General features: G+C 52.7%; 2 protein-coding genes across 4 annotated transcripts; both read left to right on the top strand.

Annotated features, from left to right (window-relative positions):
* The first annotated feature begins 10 nt into the window (after positions 1-10).
* E2F4 (E2F transcription factor 4) lies at positions 11-12,231 on the top strand. 3 transcript variants are annotated; one of them, XM_038147697.1, is made up of 10 exons: positions 12-206; positions 2,005-2,114; positions 2,592-2,753; positions 3,247-3,290; positions 5,879-5,940; positions 6,078-6,363; positions 6,789-6,953; positions 8,046-8,093; positions 9,599-9,643; positions 9,965-12,231. In XM_038147697.1, the coding sequence occupies exons 1-10, from the start codon at positions 30-32 to the stop codon at positions 10,078-10,080; spliced, it is 1,215 nt and encodes a 404-aa protein (XP_038003625.1). In that variant the 5' UTR covers positions 12-29; the 3' UTR covers positions 10,081-12,231. The 3 variants fall into 3 exon arrangements, with proteins under 3 accessions (XP_038003626.1, XP_038003628.1, XP_038003625.1); XM_038147698.1 differs by lacking the exon at positions 8,046-8,093 and having other exon boundaries at positions 11-206; XM_038147700.1 differs by lacking the exons at positions 8,046-8,093; positions 9,599-9,643 and having other exon boundaries at positions 11-206.
* An 89-nt stretch (positions 12,232-12,320) lies between these two features.
* On the top strand, positions 12,321-20,317 carry ELMO3 (engulfment and cell motility 3). The gene is made up of 19 exons (XM_038147695.1): positions 12,321-12,545; positions 12,617-12,657; positions 12,772-12,844; positions 12,919-12,969; positions 13,428-13,597; positions 14,406-14,505; positions 14,610-14,761; positions 14,843-14,921; positions 15,284-15,334; positions 15,695-15,817; positions 15,972-16,103; positions 16,376-16,480; positions 16,984-17,092; positions 17,305-17,441; positions 17,530-17,693; positions 17,830-17,942; positions 18,195-18,299; positions 18,641-18,723; positions 18,931-20,317. Exons 1-19 carry the CDS (start codon positions 12,468-12,470, stop codon positions 19,108-19,110), a joined length of 2,046 nt encoding a protein of 681 aa, XP_038003623.1. The 5' UTR covers positions 12,321-12,467; the 3' UTR covers positions 19,111-20,317.
* Positions 20,318-20,738: the final 421 nt, after the last annotated feature.

Below are 20,738 nucleotides of genomic sequence, written 5' to 3'. Positions count from 1 at the left end.
TCCCGGGGAGCCCCGCGGCCCGGAAGCGGATGCGCGGCCCCGGAGCCGGCGGCGGGCAGATGGCGGAGTGCGGGGCGCAGCCCCCCGGGGGTGGCAGCGGGGCTGCGGGCGCGCCCAGCCGGCACGAGAAGAGCCTGGGGCTGCTGACCACCAAGTTCGTGTCGCTGCTGCAGGAGGCCAAGGACGGCGTGCTGGACCTCAAGCTGGTGCGGGGGCAGCCGGCGGGGGGCGAGGGCTCCGCCGGCCCGGGGGTGGGCTCGGAGGGAGCGGCTCCGGCGGGACCGGTGCTCCGGCGGCTGGAGCAGGTTTGGAGGGGGAGAACGGGGACATGGCAGCGCCCGGTGCAGCAGGTGGTTTAGATTGGATTCCAGGAAAAATTTGTACACGGCGAGAGTGGTGAGGCACTGGTGGAATGGGCTGCCCAGGGCAGCGGGGGAGTCAGTGTCCCTGGCCAAAAGGTTTGCGGATGTGGTGCTTAAGGACGTGGTTCGGTGGTGGGGTTTAGTGGCTGGGATCGATGATCCTGGAGGGCTTTTCCAGCCGTTTCTGGGCGCACGGAAAGCGGGGTTCCCGGGAGTGCGGCAGAGCTGCCGGCCGTGCACAGCGGGCTCTGCACTGGCCGCTCTCACAGCCCCTCCTGCTCCTCCTTCCCAGCCCTTCTCCCCACTCCATCGGGTTGTCCCGGGCACTCTTCTTTCCCCAGGACCTTGCCATACATTGCAGGTGTTTGTGTGCTTCAGCTGCAGAACCGTTTGACCACCTTGTTCTCTTCTGTGTTCTTGCCCTGTACTTGATGACTGTCACCAGAGCCTCAGACACCTACAGAAACACGTACCTATAGAAACTGTCTGTACAGCACTTAACCCTCCTGGCACACACCAGGAGGGGGAGTGTGGTCAGAGTCACCTGCCAGAGGTTTTCCCCCATGCCTTTAGGCAGTGGAGAAGTGCCATGTGAATGCATCTTGCTTCTGTATTTTTAAGATCTTCACCTAGAGGAAGTAACATGGTGAAATGTATAGTACTTAATCTCCGGCCTTTCCTGTAGGGGAAGTTCCTTTGCTGTGGTTTATATAATCATCTCTTATGTGGGCACGTGTGTGAGACAGACAAGTGCCAGAAAGCCCCAGTAATTCAGGGCTGGAGGAGTTTCCTGGCTCCATGCCTGTGCCAAATTGTTTTCTCATTTGATTTCATAATATCTTTGTGCTTCAAATGTCCATTACGGGAATTCGTGTTGGTCAGTGTGATTTATGTAGTTGTGTGGTGTAGGGTCTCTGGAGTCCTGGCCCCTCACTGGTGGGTGACAGGGACATAGTTCCTGTGCTGACCTGCTGTGTCTGCACTGCCACTGACATTGTTGGTCCTGGCTGTGCACACATTAACTCTGGCTGGTGCCAGGTGCTGTGTGGTAGTGGAAACAGTGCCATTCCTCGAATCCTGAAACCTGAGGGGAAGAGGGTGGCGTGAGCAAGGCAGGGAAGCCCCAGGCTTGCTCCTGGTTACTCTCCACCTGGAGTCATGTCATTCAAACAGAGGAATCTCTTGAAAAGATACTGATCCTTGGTCAAGTGGTGTCAGATCAGCTTTACAGAAGACCTTGTGAATGTTGATTTCACTGTAGTGTTGCACAGACAGCTCTCAGCATTCCCCTTCCCATCTTCATCTCTACCTTGAGGGAGCACTGACTTTTTAAGCTGCTGAGCTACTGTTTTCTAGCACTGCTTTGCTACTGGAGAATGGTGATTTTTGGATCCACTGCGAGCAGGACTGCTGGAATTTGGTTTATGTTTAGTGAGGAGGCTGTGGGGTAAGAAAAAAAGAAGAATGAGTGACTTCTTCTCATGGTCATATGAGATCAAGAACATGGCTATGTAACTTGAAACGCTGGAACAGGAGAGGTATGAAATGGGGAGCAAAGTACTTGGCCAGGAGATAATCTGCCAGGCAGGAAGGAGCTAAACATGACTGAGAATTTGGAATTAAGTGTCTTAACCTTTTTCAGGCTGCAGATACCTTGGCTGTGCGACAGAAGCGACGGATCTACGATATCACAAATGTCCTGGAAGGCATTGGGTTGATTGAGAAGAAGTCCAAGAACAGTATCCAGTGGAAGTGAGTGGCAGAGATGGTCTAAATCACTCACAGGTCCCTTCTAGTGCAGGTTTAAGTGACAGTGGGGTTAAAATGCCCTGTGCAGAGGGAGGTTCCTCAGTGGTCCGTGCTCTTGCCTTCCCCACCTGGGCTGTGCTGATGGCACAGTGAGGAAAGCTGAAGAATGCATGCTGTCTCTCTTACAGCAAAGGTGTTATTTTGGTACAAGCTAAATATTTGCACTGTCTTGGTATAGAAAAGATGCCTGTCATGGCACTGGAGGTGGGGAAGAGTCCTGCTGGGCTGTGGGAAGTAGAAAGGTGTACCAAACATTGCTATGCTGAGAGGTGGGGATCTAGAGCAGGTACAGACATGGCTTTGCAGGTAGTCTGGCATTGATGTTTGACACAGGTGGGAATAAGAGGCTGGCAGAGAGGTTGGGGTTGGTCTGGGGGCCTCCAGAGGCTGATATATCTCACCCATTTTTGCTTTGGCCAGGGGGGTGGGTCCTGGCTGCAACACACGTGAAATAGCTCACAAACTGATCGAGCTGAAGGCGGACATCGAGGACTTGGAGCAGAGGGAACAGGAGCTGGAGCAGCAGAAGATGTGGGTTCAGCAGAGCATCAAAAATGTTACAGAAGACATGCAGAACAGTCGATATCCTTTGTGTGAACTGATGGCTCTGTCTCCATGTTCACTTGCTGGGCTGGGAAGCAGAGACCTGAGGGCTTGGTGGGTGCTCACCTGTTGCTGCTGGAGAAGCTGCACTGGAAAGGTCAAAAGGCAGCACCTTGGTTTGAAATTAGGGTAACTGTCCAGCCTGGAGACCGGCTTTTCTCTGCATCCAGCTTCTCCTCTGGCTTTTGGAAGTCAAAAAACACAGTATTGTTTACCACAGTGAGAAAAGCGCTTCTTTCTGAGTCACAGGTGCCACTTTCCTGAGTGCAGAGCAGCTCTTGTGGCTTAACTATCTCAGGATGTCAGCTCTCTTGGGCATGGAGCTTGCAGACCTCACCTGCAGACCACTTCAGAGTGTGGCATGGAGAGCCTTCTGGGAATGGTGTTCCTTGTGCTCAGGAAGGAAACACCAGGTGCTTTGAGCTCTCTGTCTGTGCAGGAAGCTGCAGCCTTTCTCCTTAACCTTGGGAACATTAGCATATGTGACACATGAAGATATCTGCAAGTGCTTCACAGGTGAGGAAATGCTCATTTTCATTGAGGTGCTCCATTGTAAAGATGGGATGCTGCAGGCTTGTCAGTCTGTCCCAGCTGCTCTCCTTTCTCCAAGAAAGAGTGTGCAGCAGACTGTGGGCTGGCCAACAGCATCAAGTGAAATGTAATGTCAGCTCTGATGCTGTCCTGGGTTTGTGTACCACTGAGTTGTAGCTTTCTTGTCTCCATTAGAGGGGACAGGCTGTATCTTTTACTTGTGCTTAAAGGAATAGAGGTGCTGCTCCTAAGGAAGTCTTCTTGCTAGGTTTCACAGTTGGGTGTATGTGTGTTATGTTAGAAGCCCTTAATTTTAAGGGCCTGGGTGAGCAGTGTTCCAATGACAGGAAACAAATTTTATTTCACAGTAGAAACCATGGTGTAAACAGGGAAATAGTATTAAAGGTGGTCCCTCAGCTACATCATTTCCCCTGCCAGCAAGAATGCAGGAAGGGGACAGCAGAGGACAGAAGGGAAGGCACCATTTGCTCTGCCCTCACTCCCTTCATTCCTAAAGTTGGGGGGGGCCTGTATCAGAAGTCCTGTGTTCTGTCTCTGGGCAAAAGTGAAGAAAACCCACCGGAGTCTTTGTTTCTTCTGCTGCCAGCTCTAATGACAGATGTAAGACCAGATTAATGCCTGGTGGCCAGCAGGCAGTGGGGCAGCCTCAGTACATAAACTGCTCTTCCCAGCTGTAGTGGTGTGGAGTCACAGCTCCTTTCTGCTTCAGTAGGTGCCCGACCTCTCCTGACCTGGCAACCTGTTTCTGCTTGGTTGCTGCAGAGATTGAAGCTGTTTATCCTGGCTGCCTCCAGCCATGCATAATCTCACCTGTGTCTGGCTCTCCTCATCTCCTCCGAGCACTTTTCTCACCCTGCACTTCATCAGCTCCTCTGTTTGCTGTTGCTGCCTTTGTGCTTTCCTTGTTCACCAAGTTCCTGCCGGTGTAACGGCTGCATCACCACCCCCTTGGCTTTGCTGTTTCTTCTGGTTGAAGCTTCACTTTTGGGGGCAGGGATTGTGTTTTCACTTTGACAGTGCTGCACTCGTAACAGTCTGGAAGAGTTTACTGGAGACCAGCAGACAGCTCATTGCTTGGTTGAGTGTTTTGCATTTCATTGCACCTGGTTTTTGTAAACCACTTTGTGTTTGAGGTCAGACCTCACCAAAACATGCAGAGATTAGATTTTACTGAGGGTAGGTGTCATTTCCCTCTAGAATGGAGGCTTTAATCCATGGTTTTCCATTGCCTGTCCAGTTTTCCTGTATGAATATGTCTTGCATGATTCTTTTTCCTCTCCTGAACACCTGAGCCTTACAGATGTTCTTTGGTTAAACCGCTTGTGTTCTCAAACTGTGGTGCAGGCTGAATTTCACCTCTTGGTTTTTCTAATTGACTGCTATTGAACTTGCTTGCTCCAAGATTTCCACTCTTGGACTCTTGCCAAATAGAGATTAATTTAAAAAGAAAGAAGAGAAGTAAGAATAAGTCAGTTTTTAGTGACTGGGAAACCTAATTTCTGCATCTGTTGCTGTGATGCATTTTGCACTTGCAGATTCAAAAAGGAAGTGGAAACCTGCTGGGTGCTGTTTTGAACAAGTATTTGGGACATATTTATCAAAGGAGATACAAACCCAGCACCTGTCTCTGAAACTAACAGATCTTACAGCTTAAGCTGCTGTCTTTGAGCTTTGTTATGCATTTTAAGTGTCTTGTACATTTTTCTTACGTGTAGATTTGTTAAACAAGTCCCATCCAATTGTCAAATCCCATGTTGTTTTTAATCCCTTTACCTTTTGCTGATCTGACTTTTGATTGCCAGCCTGAAATTAAGGGATGTGCTTTTCTGCTGTCCACTCTCTCGCATCACCCTGGGGATCTTCTGTGTTAATTACCACGTGAAGCTTAATCAGAATACTGGGGAATTGTGAATATTAACCACACTAAAGCTTAAACATTCAAAGTGAAAGCTGCAAGCTGCTTTATCTAAATATGTCAGATATTCACAGCTCTGGTATTTCTCTATTCATGTTTCTCTAAACCCAGATACGGGCTGGGAGCTGCTTGCCTGTGACTGTTGAGTTATTTGGGTGCAGGTCTTAAGGAGCTGCAGAACTTGGAAAGGAAGGATGCTGTCAGCCTGGCTTCCAGCCCCACATGTGCTGGGCTCTGTGGAGGATCCAGTACAACTGAGGCAGCTCTGGCCAGTAGAGATTGGGGAGTGTTGGTTTCAGGTATTGGGACACCAGCCTGAGGTTGGCAGCCTGGCTCTGAGCCTGGTTCAACCCCATCTCTCTGCTGGCAGTGCAGCTCTCTTGTTTCTAATTCACATCTAAAAGCTTGGGACAGCAGAATGAAGGATACTTCCCGTAGGATTCAGGTGTTCTGAACAGTGAATTTAAGCTAGTTTTTCCGAGGCATTAGGAACTGTATGATGTGCTTGTGGTGGAGATGTCTTCCTTCCATGGAGGATTTCCAGGAGAGAGGGCATGGAGGAGGGGCTCTTCATTAGTGCTTAATTAACATCACAACAGCTTGTGCCCAGGAGCCCTGACTGATTCTGTTTTCACAGGAGACACCCTCCTTGTGATTCGAGCCCCATCAGGCACACGTTTGGAGGTTCCTGTCCCTGAGGTGAGTGATGAGTTTATGGGCAGAGTGCAGGGGCTCTGTGTGTGCATGTACATGTATGTTTTGCCTGTGCAAAATTGATGTGCTATTTGAAAACGGTTTTTAATGTAAGTCTGTGTTTTGATTTTGATCTTTTTCAGGGCCTAAATGGACAGAAGAAATACCAGATCCACCTGAAGAGCACAAGTGGTCCCATTGATGTTCTCCTAGTAAACAAAGATACTTGGAGCTCTCCTCCTGTCGTACTCCCTGTCCCTCCCCCTGAAGACCTCATTCAGTGCCAGGCAGCTGCACCCTCCAAACCACAAATCCCACCACTCGCCCACTTCCAGGAGGCCTCTGTTCCCAGCAGCACCCAGCCCTCCACACCAACACCCACCAGCACTCAGGACCACGGGCCTCCCACACAGAAAAATGCAGGCACAGGTGAGAGGGAGCTACAGGAGGCAGAAATGGGCTGGTAGCTGGTAGAGCAGGATACATTCCTTGGCCCCACTGGGGCTGGCACTGCTGGATGCACAGTGCTGAGAGCTCCAGGCAAAGGGGCATTGCTGCCTTTGCTGCTGCCCTTCCTTTGGCCTTGGTTAGTGGGACTGGCTGTGCTCAGGGAGATCAGGCACTTGGCTTCAGTGAGTAGTGCCAACCTGTAGGAGCACCTGTAGGGGAGAAGCTGGTCATGCAAGTTCGTTGATCAGCAGGAAATATGTCCAAATATGTACCTGGAGAAAAGCGGGAAAGCTTCTCCCTGTGCAGCTGCCTTGCCAGCAGAGCCAGCAAAGGCTGAGTCTGTGCTGCAGCTGCCTTTGGGCTGGTGGGAGATGACGTTCCTGGGTGTGTGTGGCTGTTCCCAGAGTGCGATGTCCCGGCAGCAGAGGCCAAGGGCAGCGGTGACTTCGAGGGCCAGCCGGCAGCATTGGACACGCAGCTGCTGCAGTCCTCAGCCTCGCTGGACAGCAGCTCTGTCCTGCCCAGCACCTCTACCTCCTTTGAGCCCATCAAGCCCGACCCCACAGGAGGTGAGTATGCTGCTTGTTTCATGTGTTGCTCCAAAATCCTGCTGCTGGGAGTGAGGGAAAGGCTGCTGGGCCTGGAGGAAGGAACTGAACTCCATTCTGCCTTTGCTGTCAGCCAGAGTCTGCAAAGGATGAGTAGGCATTGCCCTGTGAGGCTGCCAGGAAACATGGTGACAAGGTGACTCTGTCTTGTCTAGTGTCCTGCTGCTTTCTGTGACATCAGTACTAGAAAATCTGCAAGGGACACCCTCATGACACACGTCTCTGCTGTTACATGTAGGGTTATTCCCTTTCAATCCTTTCTGTAGAGTAAGGTCCTGTTTTTGAGACTGCATGAAGCTACAGAATTTTCAGCCACCACTGAGAGCACCTTTGTAACTTGGGATTAGGAGAGCTCTTGTTTCCCTTTTCCTCCTTTGCTCAGGAATACTTCATCTGTCTTTAGTGATCTTGTGTTCTTAGTGACCCTGCAGTAAATATTTGGGGAGCTCCTTGATGTGCTTTAAAAAAGGAACCCTGGAGCTTTATGCTAGGAAATGGCTGGCCCAAGGAGAGAAAAGCATCCTCTAGGTAAGCCACACTGCTGGAATGTTTTGAAGCCCAACTTCCCTGCAGAAACACTCAAGATTAGATTATGGTTAGAAGAAGAAATCTTATTCAAACACAACTCACCCAGTGCTTTTTTCACTTCTGCTGCTGGTGTGTCTCAGAGCAGCATGAGCTGGGGAGTCATCTTGGTTGTGGAATTAGGCCTTGGATGTGCATATATCTTATCACTGTGCCTCTCCAAAGGCATGTCCCCATCCTACACAAGGTAATCAAGGCAGTCTACTGGGTGAGGTTTACAGACACAGCTGCTGACTGTGATAACATGTTCATGTCCCACGGCTCATACAAATTTATTTTAAAGTAGTGGAGCTCAAGTGTTTTGTCGCTTGTCATTGCAGCAGAAATATCTGACATGGAGTGTGGGAACAGAATTTCTGGATGATTTGGGTGTGTAAGGAGCACAGTAGGTTTGTGGGTGATTCTGCTGTAAAGCATTTCAGACTCTTCATGTAATGATCCAAACCATCTGGTTTGTTGTATTTGCAGTACTGGAACTTCCCAAAGAGCTGTCAGAGATGTTTGATCCAATGAGAGGTACGTTTATTCCCTGACCACAGTTTTTTTCTGTGCCCGTCTATCCACAGAAAAGGGACAACTTGTTTGATTCGCTCCCTTTTGAATTATTTTGTGGATGGTTTTTTAAGGTGCTTGTGGTCATTGGTGGCTGCTGGCCCTCTACTAAAGAGTAGTTAGGCACTCTTAAAATTACTGGTTTCTGTATGTATTTTTCTGTCTCCATGTTTCCAGCAACCTCTGTTAGATCTTGCCTGCAGTGCACCAGCAAGGGCTTTCCTGTCCCCATGCCAACACTAATCCATGTTCAGCCTTTCCGTGCTTCTCCTTTAGCTTGTCAGCAGTATGGAAAAGAAAAATCCCTGCTAAGTCTTGTTTCAGCTTTAGCTGCCTAAAGCTAATCCAAGCAAATAATCTGAGGAGATAGTGTTTCTCTTCAAAATACTTCTCGGTAATTTTGGAGCAGTAGGGGAGGGAGATGCTGATACTTGTGTTTGGAGTTCTGACTCTGCCTAAGGAATATCTGTGGGTTGCTGCCTAACGGTGGGACAGACTCTGGGTTAAGGGTGGAAAACATGAAGGAATTTGGTCTGACATAAACCTAAACTGGGAAACTTTATCAGTACATTTATTTCTCTTCACTGCTGGCCAAATATTTTGTAGCCCCGCAGCCAGGCAGGGCCAAGTACACCCACCCAAGTACACCAGCTCTTCAGTGGTGGTCACAGGAGATCTACAACAGCTGTCCTTAGTTCCATGCTCTAGCAGATGCTTTGTGAAGGTGCTGCCTTTGGGTAAAAATCCCCACAGACACATGTGAGTCTCCAGTCTATGTGCTCTTAGCCCTGGGCTCCACAGTCAGCCTGGAGAACATCCTTCCTCCTTGCCCAGCACCTCTGCTGCAGATAGTGGATGAAGTCTTGATGATGTCTGAGTACATCTGAAGAGTAAGTTTGAGTTCACAATGTGAGACATAAACTGCTGCAAAGCCCCAGCCGTGCAGGAGATCTGACTTACCCAAAGTAACTCTACTGTGTCACTATGTGGACGCTATTGTAAAGGAGCTGTTTACTGTCTGTGGTAAAGTATGTGGTTTTATGGAGTATTCTTCCCAGTTTGGAGGGGGAAGATAAAAAAATCCAGGAGCAAAGGACAAAACAGAGTCAACAGCTACAGAGGCAACACTCAGGACTGGAAGAGAGCAGCACAGCAGAGCTCAGAGGAGCGGTCCTTGCAGCACACTCCATGCAGCCTCTCATCCCAGTCATGTTGTCCTGGCACTGGCAGCTGCTTTAAGGCTGTGCAGTCTAAGCCACAGGAGCTGGAGTTCTCTCACAGTGTTTTGTGCTGGAATTGCTTTTACTACATGGTTTTATCTCTTTTAAGCACAAGCTTCCTTTCACTGCCTGCTGCACATGCTGTGCCTTAGCCAGAGAAGGGATAACAAGGGTGGGGAAAGTGGGGAAGTACTCAGGAGCAGTCCAGGAGAGCAGACCGTTTTGCTACCATGCTTGTCTCTTCCCCAGAATGTGTGAACTCTGAGCTGCTGGAAGAGCTGATGTCATCTGAAGGTGAGTCTCAGAGTCTCCTGTCATGGTGTGGCCTTTCTGGGAGGAAGACCATGCTGTGTGACTTTACCCAGCTGGCAGCCTTGTGAGCGCAGACTCGCCCTCATCTTTTCTGGGCTCTGGACACAGATTCAGTTCTAGCTGTCCTGCCAGTCCCTGAGAGAGGTGTGAGAGCCAGAAGTCTCTTCAGTTCTGTGAGGCTGACTGAAGCAACCTCCAAGACTGTTCCTGTGAGGTGGCTGTGCTGCTCAGTGCCATTGGCAGCTCTCAGCTGGGGTGGGAGTGCTGAGTTTTGTAACCAACCCTGGGCTTCTCTTTCCCCAGTGTTTGCTCCCTTGCTCCGCCTCTCCCCTCCACCTGGAGATCACGACTACATCTACAACCTGGATGAGAGTGAAGGTGTCTGTGACCTCTTTGATGTGCCTGTCCTCAACCTCTGACTTCTCAGAGCGGCTGTGAGCCCCGCAAACACGGACTGTTTTGTAACTCTTTGGAAAGTGTCTATTTTTGGATTCCTTTTGTGCTAGAGCTCGATGGCCGAGTAATTCAGAGATGCTCTCAAATGGACTCAGAACCAAGAGATGTGGACTTGCAGGCTGGGAGCCTCCCTGTAGTTTGCTTCTTCCTCTGGAGCACGTGCAAGATGCACGTGCAGCTTTCCCCCCGCATCTCTCCACTGGATCCTGGGCCTCACTTCAAAGGGTCTGTGTTTTGAGTGTTCCCAGTTCACCTGCAGAATTTGCCCACGTGCCTCTCTGAGCTTCCTCCAATCTGCATGCCTTGGTTTTTCCTGCACTCCCAGAGGCACTTTGCACCTCCTAGGTACCAGCTGCTACAAGGAGCCCCAATACCATGGTCAGTTCACAAGCCCCGAGGTTGTTTGTTAGATTTCTTTGTGTTAGTTGTTCGGATTGGGGTAGTTTTATTTCCAGAGCACATCAAGAGGAAAGAAAAAAGGCACCAGAGTGTCTATTTCCTTCAGTGACTTCAGACCAAGCTAGTATGTTTTACAAAAAGCACTTTTTTTAGCCAGCTGTGCCTCCTAGTGGGATTCAGGAGCTTGTAGGACCCAGGAGCACTGAGCCTTTCCCTGTTGGTGCATCAGCAGGAATGTTGGATCTGCTTTCACCAGCCTTCTGATGCACAACCTCAGGGGCTCCAGCTCCTTGTCCAGCAGCTGTGCTCTTTCTACAGGGCTAAAGCAGAGGTGCCAGTATGGTTTTGTTTTTAATTTTTGGTTTTGCCTGACTGAAGAGATGTTTCAAAGGATAAGACTGCTTCAGCTGGTGCCTGTAAGGTACTCCAGGGACATCAGAGCCTGCTCATATTAGCAAATAGCTGGGTTTTTCCAACCATTGCACTTGAACTTGCAACTGTCTGAAAGGTGACCAAGCAGTTACAATTCAGTAGTATTTTGCTGTGACAGGTTATGTAGGTGTTGTCAAAATAGTGAGCTTCTTTACCCCTTTTTCTCTCAGGATCAGGTTTTCTGTATATTTGAATTTGCTCCCTTAGTGCCCATACCCACACTCCCAGTTCCTGATCCTGTGGCAGGTCTTTACCTACTGCGATGCTTTCTCTGCATCATTTTTCTGCAAGATTTTCTTCATTGCTTTGTTACGGAAGGTCTGCTCTTGGGTTCTTTAGCATCATCAGCTGGTACCAGGCTGGGACCTTGTGCAGTTTAGTTGGAGTAAAAATGTCCTGACGGAATTTTTTATTCTATTTTGCAAGCCCCAACTTTGGGTTTTGGTCAGGTCCTGTGAGTGTCTTTAGTTTTGCACATCTTCCTGCCACCACAGTGGAAGCAGCTGTCCTGCCTTTCCTGCTCTGCAAACTGCTGAACAGAGAGCCAGGCCAGGCCATGGCTGGCTGCTGCAGACAGAGAGCTTCCAGCCGTCCATTTAAACAGCTGATGTTTAATTTCTCTGGGTAGCTGCTCACTGCCTGTGACTCACACAACCAGCTGCAGCACCAGCACTAAGGGATGTAAAGTATCCAGGGCCTGCAGAGGTGAGAAGAGCGTGTGCTTGGGACCTGTGTCCCTGGAGTGGCTCCTCAGGCCCTCTCATTCTGCATGGGACTCTTCCACAAAGACTATTCATTTCTGCAGTAACAAAGCACTGGCAGCCTTTTTGGGGAAAGCATGAAGAACTCGGGAGGAGCAATGGGACACTAACTTGGCAGCTGCTGCTGGCAAGACAGCTGAGATGTGAGACCTCTCTGGGGGGTGAACTTCCAGCCTGCATGCTGCCTGTCCCTGAACCTTCCCCTCTCCACATGGAAGCTGACAGGAATCCCTTGGTCCTGCCTGTTGACAAGGCTCTGTGGCTTTGGTGTAGCTCGAGCTCTTCATGTGCTGCCTGGCCCTTGCCCTCCTTCCCAGTGTTCATGTCCACCACCAGTTAGACGACCTCCCGGAAAGGATACCTAGAGAAAAATTTACAGTTGCAAATGAACTTTTGATTCATATATAAAGATTATTTTTATACTTTTTTTTTTTTTTGCAAGGGAAGAAAATTGCCTGTCATATTTGTACAGAGTGTTCTCTGAGGTGAATAAACAAAAACTTTCCAGAGTTTCTCACCTTGCCCCAGCCTGTGCCTCCTCTCTGCCCTAGCCCAGGGGATGGGGTTCCTTTCCCAGCAGGAGGCCCTGTCCTGCTGCCGGAGGTGGGTCCTGCCACACCCGCGTCAGCTCAGGTGAGGGGGCCGGGCCTGCCCGGGGCTGGGGTGGTGGCACCAGGCCTCGGTGCGGCGGCCGGGCCCTTCGTGAGGGGAGGCGGCGGCGGCAACAACCCGGAACTGCCGGAGCCGCCGCGGGAGCCATGCCGCCGCCCAAGGACGTGGTGAAGATCGCCATCCAGATGGTGGGAGCCATCCCGCAACTCATCGAGCTCCAGCAGGTACTGCCCGGCCCCCCCGCACCCCTCCCCGCGCCCCCCACCCCGCCTCACGGCCGGCCTCCCTCTCGCAGACCAAGCCGCTCGCCTCGGTGCTCAAGGACGTCTGTGATGCGTGAGTACCGCGCTCGCTGCCTGCGAGTCGTGACAGCCCCTGTCCGGGCTGCGGTGACCCGCTGGCTGCCGGCACCAGCCGAACGGGGCTGTGACCGGCCGCCCGTGGCCGCAGGTGGAGCCTGCCCAACGCCGAGCGCTACGCCCTGCAGTACGCGGACGGGCGGCAGACCTACATCACCGAGTCGGTGAGACACCCCCCGGCCCCCCGGCCCCGCCGCTGCAGCGCCCACCGGCTCACCGGCTCCTTTTCTCCTTTCAGAACCGCAGGGACATTAAGAACGGGAGCATCTTACGGCTGACCACCTCCCCGGTACATCCCTCTGCCCCCCTGCCTCCTCCGCTGGGTGCTCTGGTGCTCCGTGCCCCTGCAGTGGGGTGCTCCGAGCCCTCTGCCTCCGACTGCCTCCGTGACTTGAGCTCATGATGGCTCTTCTCTGTGCCTCAGACCCAGCAGAAATAACACAGACATGTCTCAGCCTTCATTTTCCCTTGGCAGAGCTTGGGGGAGTTTGAAGAGAAACTAAATAATGTTGAAATGCTTTGGACATAGGGGCCAACTCATCAGGTGTTCTTGGTGTCATGCCAGTTTGACCTTCATCCTCAGCTCCACCTGGTCTCTGGTGGCTTTGTTTCTTGGTCCAGCTCCTTACTGGGGCTGTTCTAGCCTGAGGCTCCTTCCAAAACTTGCACTTCAGCTCTTACAGCCACCTTCAACCTTCTCGCTGTCTTTCAATGAGCCCTTTGGGTTGATTCTTTCCTTCCTGGTAGGACCAAGAAGCAGAGCAGTTGTATATCGGGATCCAGAGCAAGAACGTGGATGTGAAGACTGACTCACTGAAGAAGCTTGCGAGCCTCTCCCAGGACATTACCTTTGCTCAAGAGTTCATCAGCAGGAATGGCTTGAAGCAAATCTACTCTATTGTAGAAGAAGGGAACGAGTTAGTATCAGGACAGGACTTTACTTGCAGTCCTGGACTTTTCTTCTCCCTTGCTAATGCTGCATGAGCTCCAAGCTGGGTGTTGGAGTGGACTCTGTGTTCCTGACTTGTTGATGCCTGTACTGTGGCTGTGTCCCTGCATGCTGGCAGCCAGGGGATGGTCCCCACAGATATGCAGTCCTGACTCCTTGTGAATGTGCCCAGACTTGAACCTTCCATCCCTTTTTTGGCTGGGTTATCTTGTAGCCTCATGGGGCTTGCTACCAGGAAACCTCCTGTTATCATCCTGGCCTCCAGTGCTGCTTCTCATTCCTGCCACCCTGAATGTTCCCTCTGTCCTGAGGTTTTAGCTTCCAAGAGTTTTGCAGGGAGCTTGAGAAAACCCTGGTTGCCAAATACCACTGCCTGTGTGACTCTTTCAGGATGTGATGGTGCAGCTGCTCTGAGCTCCTGTCACACAGAGAATGTGGAACCAGGCAATAGAGCACGTTTCTTGGAAGTAGAGGGAGGGATATGGGCTGGGTCGGCTTTCCTGAGGCTTATCTGCAGTGATCTTTGTACCATGGTGATGCAGCTTCCAACACTGAACTTCCCCTGCCTTGACTTCCTGGGCAAGTTGACTTCCTGGGATGACTAAGTGAGAGTCTGTTTTCTTACCCAACAGTCTCTTTCCTTTCTCCTGCTCACTGCTCTCTTCTCTAGCTGTTTCTAACATGCCCACCAATATTCAACTGCAGAGACACCACCATAGGATGGGAGCGGGGTATCTGGAGCCATCCTTACTGTATTTGTTCATCTGTCCCTCCAGTACAGGGGAGATGCTGGCTCATACCCTCAAAGCCTTCACAGAGCTGATGGAGCATGATTTTGTTTCCTGGGAAAATCTTAGTACAGTCTTCATCAAGAAAGTAAGAGTTTTCTCCAATGTCCACAGTTTGTGCCTGTGGGATCCCTTGTTATCCTTGTGCTCCAGGCTCAGCCTGCCATTGACAGATGGTTTTGTGTCTCATAGATCGTGAGTTACGTCAACATGAATGCAGTGGATGCATCTATCCAGCAGCTCTCCTTGTCTATCTTGGAGAATATGGTGCCTACCAGTCGCCTCCTCTTTGAGGTGGTCAAAAAAGAAGTGACGTTGGACCGCCTTCTCACCCACCTGCAGGTGTAAGTGGAGAGGCCAGAGCACCATCCACCCCCCTCCTCAGAGCTGGTGACTCTCACCTCCTCCTGCTCTTCCTCCCACAGGACAAATGCCCAGCTGCAGCTGAAGGCGATGGCTCTGCTCATTGCGCTGCTGCTGAGCGCCACCGACGCCGAGCGGCGGGTGAGGGCACCATGGCAGAGTCAGGCACCACAGTGCCTCTGTCGCTGGGGTGCTCTGCTGAGAGCCCTCAGCTGTCAGGACTTCTTGTCTCAAATGACAGAAGTATCACAGTTGGTGGTGGCACAGTGATTGTAATGACCCAGCCCCTGGCACATCTGAGCTCTCAGGGTGGGCCCCCCCCGTGATGGGACCTTGGGCAGCTGGCTCCTCTGCTGTGGGGTTTGTGCTCTTTGGGATGGCAGAGCTGCAAGAAGTGCCCAGAGATGTTTAAAGTCTATGTCCTCACTCTGCCTCCTCCCTTTTTTGGGGGAAATGGTGGTGTGCTGAGCTGGGGAATGTCTCACAGCCTTTTTTTTTCCTAGGATATGATGGACTACCTGAGGGAGAAGAACATCAGGCAGTTTATCCACAAGGTGAGGAGCTGGGGTTGTGCAAGGGTCTGCTCTGTACTTCATTCTCTGTCCTTTCTCCCCAGGCCCTGTCCCCTGAGCCCCAACCTTTGGTGACCATGCTTGGCTGGGTTGTTTGTGTGCCCCATACCCTTTCCTTGAGAGTGCCTGTGGGTGCTGCTCTGCTGGCATGCACGTGCCCAGGGTTGCACCCCCATCTGCCTGCAGTTCAGTGCACATGGATCTTGCCCAACACCAAGGGGAGCTTCCCACTTCCCAACACCCCTTTGAGCAGCAGCACCTGCTGGGATTTGGTTGTTGGGTCCTGTGCCTGGACTGGAAGCAGCAGAATGGGGGAGCCTTCTGTCTCATGATCTCCTGTAGAACATTATCCACAGCTCCGAGCCACTGGGGGATGAGATGGCCCATTATCTTTACGTGCTGCAGTCTGTCAGCCTCAACTTGTGTGAGCATCGCATGAAAATGTCCATGGATCCCTACTCACAGGTCTGGGAGTACTCTCCTTGCAAGTCTGCACTTGGTCTCTTCCACCTGTGGAAGTAGCTCACATTGGGGTGAACCCAACACATTTGGGTTTGCCCTGGGAGAACCTGCTTCTGTGGGGCTCACTGGCATCCCCTCCTCTCCGCTGTCCCTCCAGGAGCAGCGGGATCTCCTCCAGTCCCTGCGCCAGACTGCTTTTGAGTCGGAGAGCGAGGCGCCTGCTGGCACCTTCAGCACCGAGCGCCGGCGGTCCCTGTGTGCCAAGGAATTCCGCAAGCTGGGCTTCATGGTGTGTCCCCCCTGCATCCCCTCCTGGGCCCCACGCTGGCTCCACCACATGGCCTTGGTGGCACCTTCTGATAGCACCCTTAAGCCAGGTGTCCCTGTTGATGCTGAGGGACCACCATGCAGTACCTCCCTTCTGCTCCCTTGGCACTTCTCAACAGCAAGTGCTGTGGAGTGCTGGGACTCAAAGGCAAACCCCATGGCTGTGTTGGGAAGACACTGCTGCTTGAGGAACAAAGCAGCTGCTGCTCAATTGCATCCTTTGTGTCCTCCTAGAACAACAGCAACCCAGCAGAGGATCTCCGCCGTGCCCCACCAGGACTCCTTGCCCTGGACAACATGGTGTATTTCTCCAGGAACACCCCTAATGCCTACAGCAGGGTAGGTGCAGTGCTTTCCCAGGGAACTCCCTGGTGGAGAAGTGCTGGTGGATCTCCATCTTTTTTTCCTTCCCTTGTGATCTGTCCTTGGACACACCCAGGCAAGTGTCCTACTGTTGCTCTGTTTCAGAGGGAGATGAGTCTTTCCTGTGGGTAGGAGAAGCCATTTGAGGCCAGTGCCTCTGAAGGGTCCCCATAATTTTTAAGGGTTTGCTCACAGCTTGGTTTCCAGGCCTTGAGCAAACTGGGGCAGTTTGGGCAAAACCAGCAGGGTATGACCCATGTCCAGCCTGCAGTGCCTGTGACCAGCTCCTACACTGTCACAAGGGAAGGAGGAGGCTGGGGCTGGATTTTGGGAAGAGTGGGTCATTTGTGTTAGAGATGGCTTCACCTATTGGGGGACAGATTGGCTAGGAATACAGGAGTAGCATGGCAAGTCTGACACCCACTATTGGGGCAGCCCTCCAAATCCATGTAACATGAGGTTATGGCCCTCTTCTCCAGTTTATCCTCGAGAACAGCAGCCGGGAAGACAAACACGAATGTCCCTTTGCTCGAAGCAGCATCCAGCTCACCCTGATCCTCTGCGAGATCCTGCACATTGGAGAGCCATGTACGTGTGCCCAAACTTGTCCTTCTCCCTGCCTTGCTGCTTGGGGAACAAGCTGCCAGGGCAGGGGACTGCATCCATGTGGCCACCAGGCTCTGGCATGGCTGACAGCATGGGAAGGGGCTGTAGGACTGGGAAATACCCAGGTTTCCCTGGACACTGAAATCCCCTGGAAAAACTGGGGAGTCTGGCTTCATCTGTCCTTCTCACCACAGGCTCGGAGACGGCTCAGGCCTTTTACCCTATGTTCTTCGGGCAGGATCATTTCTTTGAAGAGCTGTTCTGCATCTGCATCCAGCTGGTGAACAAGACCTGGAAGGAGATGAGAGCAACGCAGGAAGACTTTGACAAGGTATGGGGGGGATGCTTCTTCCCTGGATGGGAGTACAAATTCAGGGATTTGGGGAGTGTTGCCAAAGTTGATGTCCTGGGCCTGGCAGGTGATGCAGGTGGTGCGGGAGCAGATCACCAGGACCCTGTCCCTCAAGCCCACGTCCCTGGAGCTATTCAAGACCAGAGTGAATGCACTGAACTACAGCGAGATCTTGAAGCTGCGGCAGACGGAGCGGCTGCACCAGGAGGAGACGCTGGCCGTGCCTGTGCTGTGAGTGGGCTGTGGGCAGGGAGGGGGGCTGTGATGGGGCCTGAGGCAGGGACAGTGCTATCGGGCTGGGAGGTCAGCGAGCGCCTGTTGAAATGGCTGTGCTCCTCTTCTGCTGGCTCTCACCCTCTCACCCCAGGGAGCTGCGGGAGAAGCTGAAGCCGGAGCTCCTGGAGCTGATCCGACAGCAGCGCCTGCTGCACCTCTGTGAGGGAACCCTCTTCCGCAAGATCAGCAGCCGCCGCAGGCAGGGTGGGTGCCAGAACCCTGCTCCAGGGTAGGGGGGCTGGCAGGGGGCAGAGGCTTATTCCCATGTCCCCTGCCACTGGGGAAGTACCAGTTGATCTAAGGGAGTAGAATGCCCAACTCCCTGGACAGCTGGTATGGGCTGTCCCAGGGGCTGGGAGAAATGGGGAGTGCTGATAAGGGGGCAGCTCCATGCCCCTTGGGAAGGACAAATCTGGAAGGGGAGGCTGAGAATTTCTCATGGCTCTTCTGCTGCAGACAAGCTGTGGTACTGCCGCCTGTCCCCCAACCACAAGGTGCTGCACTATGGGGACGTGGAGGAGGGGGTGCAGTCTCCCCCCATCGAGAACCTGACAGAGAAAAGTAGGTGATGGAGAGAGAGGGTGGGAAGGAGGGAGGGGAGCCCTTTGATAACCTCCAGTTTAAGACTGCCTTAAGGTGGGAATTGCCCCTCTGCTTGGCTGCTACATGCCTGTCCCAGTGTCTGCTGGTATTGTGGGACTGGGAGCTGTGGGAGTTCAGGCTGGGGCAGACTGGCTTCCCAAAGGGTGCTGCAGAGTGGCTTGAGCCCCCCACCCCAAGCTGTGGATGGCTGTGAGTGCCCACATTTGGGTTGTACTGGGCTCTGCACATGGGGGACCTGAAGGAGGGGGAGAAGGATGGGAAGAGGGAGAAGGAACTCACAGCTCCTCCACTTGCCACAGTTCCTGTGGCAGATATGAAGATGCTGCTGGTGGGGAAGGAGTGTCCACACACAAAGGAGAAGAGCTCTGGGAAGCAGAACAAGGTCAGCACCTCACACCCTATCCTGTCTAGCTGGGGATGGATTTTGGGAGTGGGTGGATGGTGGCAGGTTGTGTGGTTTCATGGACAGAGACCTCTTGAGTCTCCTGGAGTGCAGAGGAGGAGGCTGGGTGCAGCTCCTGCTCTGAACCCCACCAGGGCTGGGAGGAGTCCGGCTGAGAAGCCAGCTAGCCCTATGCTGTCCCTGCAGGATGTCCTGGAGCTGGCCTTCTCTATTGTGCACGATGTGGAGGAATACTGCCTCAACTTCATTGCCCCCACCCGGTACGAGGTGAGCTCCAGGGTCCCCTGGGGTGCACACAGTGCCCAAGATGTCTCTGCCAGGGCACAGCAGTCAGGGGAGGAGCTGTGTGTGTCCCTGGGGGGTTGAAGCCACAGAGGGGAGAGATGGGCTCTCTGGCGGCCCAGGGCTAGTGCCAGAGGTGCCCATGCTCTGCTTCCCCAGTTCTGCCTCTGGACGGATGGGCTGAATGTGCTTTTGGGCAAGGAGATGACAAGTGAGCGAACACAGACAGACCTCGATGTCCTGCTGTCCATGGAGCTCAAGCTGCGACTCCTGGACCTGGAGAACATCAGCATTCCTGACGACCCCCCTCCCATCCCAAAGCCTCCCAGCAACCTAAATTTCTGCTATGACTTTAGCCATGCAGAGCAGTGAGTTCCTCCCTGTTCCCTGTCCCCACCCTCTATGGCCCTCAAAATCAAGCCCCCCATCTCCAGGTTCTGTGTCTCATCTCTGGCCCAAAGGGACAGGCCAGGTGCTGGCTGGGGCCTTGGGTGTTCCACCCTTCCCTGCCTGTGTCCTGCCTCCTGCAAGACCATGGAATGAGCCACCAAGCATTAGCCTCCTGTTCCAGAGGGGTGAGCTGGCTGCTCTGCCCCCCTGCCATGGGGAGGTGAGATGAAATACAGGCAGTCAAACCCCTCTGTGGTGGCACTGATTCCCCACACTGCAGTCAGGCTTTGGGCAGAGAGGGCAAGGATGTGGACTGGAATAAAGGTACAGGCAGCCCTGGGATAGCTGGAGGGGGAGTTACACTACAAAGGTACGAATCTGCACTGCCTCACTTTCGCCATCAGTGTAGGGGATCCTTTCTGGACAACAAAGTGGTTAGAAAGAGGATGGAACACACCTTTCCATTAAGTTTGTCAAGCAGATGGCATCTCCAGGGCACGATGTGCCTGCCCTGCCAGGTCCCTCCTGCACTGAAAGGTGTATTTGCTGAGCCCTCTGCACTGTGCTGGAATGGGGGTGATTAGGGTACAAGCCCGTTTTTCCCAGCACCATTCAGCTGGGCCTGGTGTGAGGAGCAGACCCTGGTGTGCCCATCGTGCCAGTTCTGGTGCCTTCCCCACCTGGGGCAGATAGATACCTGCACACTTCAGCCATGCTGCTGCACTACTGCACCACAAGCTACCTCCTCCCCGGCCCCACAGCCCCACCCCAGGGCCCTGCACCTCCTCGTGCCTGCAGCTTCTCCCAAGGGTGCTGTGCAAACAGCCACAGGTCGGTGGGGATCCAACCGTGCCTCTGTCCCCTGTGTATTGGGACAATAAACACTTGTGGAGAACTCGGAGCCGTGTCTTTTCCAAAGGTTTGGGGAAGGCTCAGGGTGACTGAGGGTCAAAAGGGGCCAGAGCGGGTAAGGCTGGGATGGCAGCACTGTGGGAGCTGTGCATGAAGGAGCTGGGAGGATGGCTGGCCAGATCTTGTTCCTGGTGTTGAGGTGCAGGCTCAGAGTCAAGCTCCCTCCAGCTAAGACTACAGCTAAGGCCATTTCCAGCTCAGGATGGTTGGGATCACTATGGATGGTCCCAGTGCCATGCTGGGCAATCTTTCTGTTCCTTTGCGTTCTTACTAACACAGTGACGTTCTTCCCAGTTCGCTTGTCCAGATAGGGTGTGGCGTCTCCCTCACTGGAGATACCAAAAACCACTTCTGGGAAGACCCCACTTGAGCAGGGAGGTTGGACCAACTGACCCTTTCCAGCCTCGCTA

The sequence above is a fragment of the Motacilla alba genome, chromosome 11 (assembly GCF_015832195.1).
Source record: "Motacilla alba alba isolate MOTALB_02 chromosome 11, Motacilla_alba_V1.0_pri, whole genome shotgun sequence".
Classification (NCBI taxonomy): Eukaryota; Metazoa; Chordata; class Aves; order Passeriformes; family Motacillidae; genus Motacilla; species Motacilla alba.
This window is presented reverse-complemented; position numbering and strand designations above follow the sequence as displayed.